Source organism: Chiloscyllium plagiosum, unplaced genomic scaffold, assembly GCF_037043375.1.
Source record: "Chiloscyllium plagiosum isolate Xiang-an unplaced genomic scaffold, Cpla_swu_hap1 HiC_scaffold_43, whole genome shotgun sequence".
Classification (NCBI taxonomy): domain Eukaryota; kingdom Metazoa; phylum Chordata; class Chondrichthyes; order Orectolobiformes; family Hemiscylliidae; genus Chiloscyllium; species Chiloscyllium plagiosum.
The window spans coordinates 3644517-3646785 of NW_028270181.1; the positions used below are offsets into that span (position 1 = coordinate 3644517).

Sequence of the window (2269 nt, forward strand, 5' to 3'; positions counted from 1 at the left end):
TGTGTGTGGGGGTAGTGTGTGAGTGTGTGGGGGTGTGGGTGTGTGTGTGTGTGTGTGTGTGGTGTGGTGTTTGTGTGTGAGAGTGAGTGTGTGGGTGTGAGTGTGTGGGGGGGTGGGTGTGGGTGTGTGTGTGGTGTGGTGTTTGTGTGTGAGAGTGAGTGTGTGGGTGTGAGTGTGTGGGGGGGTGGGTGTGGGTGTGTGGGTGTGTGTGTGGGGGGGTGGTGTGTGAGTGTGTGTGTGTGGGGGGGGTGGTGTTTGTGCGTGGGAGTGAGTGTGCGGGTGTGGGTGTGTGTGTGTGTGTGTGGGGGGGTGGGGGTGTGTGTGGGGGTGTGTGTGTGGGGGGGTGGTGTGTGTGTGTGTGTGGGGGTGTGTGTGGGGGTGTGTGTGTGTGGGTGTGTGAGTGTGAGGGAGTGAGTGTGTGGGTGTGTGTGTGGGTGTGAGTGTGTGTGTGGGGGGGGTGGTGTTTGTGTGTGGGGGTGTGTGTGGGGGGGGGTGGTGTGTCAGTGTGTATGTGTGTGGGTGTATGAGTGTGTGGGTGTGAGTGTGTTCAGTGTGTGGGGGTGTGTGTGAGTGTGTGTGTTTGTGAGTGTGTGAGTGTGTGGGTGTTGGGTGTGGGTGTGTGTGGGGGTGGTGGGGGGTGTGTGTGGGGGTGTGTGTGGGGGGGGTGGTGTGTCAGTGTGTATGTGTGTGGGTGTGTGAGTGTGTGGGTGTGAGTGTGTTTGTGTGTGTGTGGGGGGTAGTGTTTGTGTGTGGGAGTGAGTGTGTGTGTGTGTGTGGGGGGTAGTGTTTGTGTGTGGGAGTGAGTGTGTGGGTGTGTGTGTGTGTGGGGGTAGTGTTTGTGTGTGTGTGTGGGGGGGTAGTGTTTGTGTGTGGGAGTGTGTGTGTGGGTGTGTGTGTGTGTGGGGGTAGTGTTTGTGTGTGTGTGTGTGGGGGGGTAGTGTTTGTGTGTGGGAGTGAGTGTGTGGGTGTGTGTGTGTGTGGGGGTAGTGTTTGTGTGTGTGTGTGGGGGGGTAGTGTTTGTGTGTGGGAGTGAGTGTGTGGGTGTGTGTGTGTGTGGGGGTAGTGTTTGTGTGTGTGTGTGGGGGGGTAGTGTTTGTGTGTGGGAGTGTGTGTGTGGGTGTGTGTGTGTGTGGGGGTAGTGTTTGTGTGTGTGTGTGTGGGGGGGTAGTGTTTGTGTGTGGGAGTGAGTGTGTGGGTGTGTGTGTGTGTGGGGGTAGTGTTTGTGTGTGTGTGTGGGGGGGTAGTGTTTGTGTGTGGGAGTGTGTGTGTGGGTGTGAGTGTGTGTGGGGGGGGGGGGTGTGAGTGTGTGTGAGGGGGTGACCCCTACCTGCCGGGGTCTGTTCAGATCCTCCCGTCTCTGCGGTGCTTTGCGAACTCTGGGGTCATCATTCTGCACGATCTCTCCGTTGGCGAGAATGCGAACCATTTTCCTCACTCCGCAATCCCCAGCTCAAAGTGACTCAGACACACAGTAAACGGGGAGACCCGGGGGTGGGGTGGGTGGGGGATTGTACAGGATCTGTAGACTGGCCCCCAGCCCCAAAGCCAGACCGGTGCTCACTTCCCCACCGTCAGGCCACTCTGTGTCCCTGGGCCATGCACCCTCTTGTTCCCCACCCTCTCTCTCTCTTTCTCTGTGTACACTGTAACAGCCAGTTCCGAGGAGGAAATGACAGTCAGCAGTGTTACAGCAAATCAACTCCTGTCCTTTCCCTTCCACAACCCGCTCCGCAACTGCGATGCTGCTAAATGTGACCGCCCTGCGGGAATACAGCCTTCTCCTCCCCCCCCCCATTCGCAGTCCCAGATCTCTCACCCTCACTCCCCCCCCCCCCCCCAGTTTGCCCCCGACTTTGTTATTCAACTTCCATCCACCGTTTAAACATTTTAAAATCAAAGATACAATCCCAGTAACACTTCCTCAGGCAGTGTGTACAGTTCATGGTAGGCGCTGGTTTACATTACACCTGTGGGTGTGTGAGAAAGAGAGACAGAGGTCTGAGAAATGTAATACAGTCGGATAACACAGAAACAGACCCAACTAATCCACTCCAACCGAGCTCCCCAAACTAAATAGTCCCACTTGTCTGCGTTTGGCCCACATCTCTCTGAACCTTTCCTATTCATGTACCTGTTCAAAAGTCTCTAGATGTTCTAACTATCTGTATTTACCATTTCCTCATACAAACCACCCTCTGTGTGAAAAAAAGATCCCCAAGTCTCTTTTAAATCTTTCCCCTCTCACCAGGATTAGCATTTGGGGGAAATT

At 55.4% G+C, this 2269-nt stretch overlaps 1 protein-coding gene across 1 annotated transcript in view; it reads right to left on the reverse strand.

The window, feature by feature from the left end:
- The window catches only part of LOC122541940 (protein FAM241B-like), an 11761-nt gene extending 10078 nt beyond the window's left edge, over nt 1-1683 (reverse strand). The window contains exon 1 of the mRNA XM_043679224.2: nt 1328-1683. Within this exon, the coding sequence (XP_043535159.1) occupies nt 1328-1426 (99 nt within the window). The 5' untranslated portion in view covers nt 1427-1683. The remainder of the gene's footprint in view (nt 1-1327) is intronic.
- Nucleotides 1684-2269: the final 586 nt, after the last annotated feature.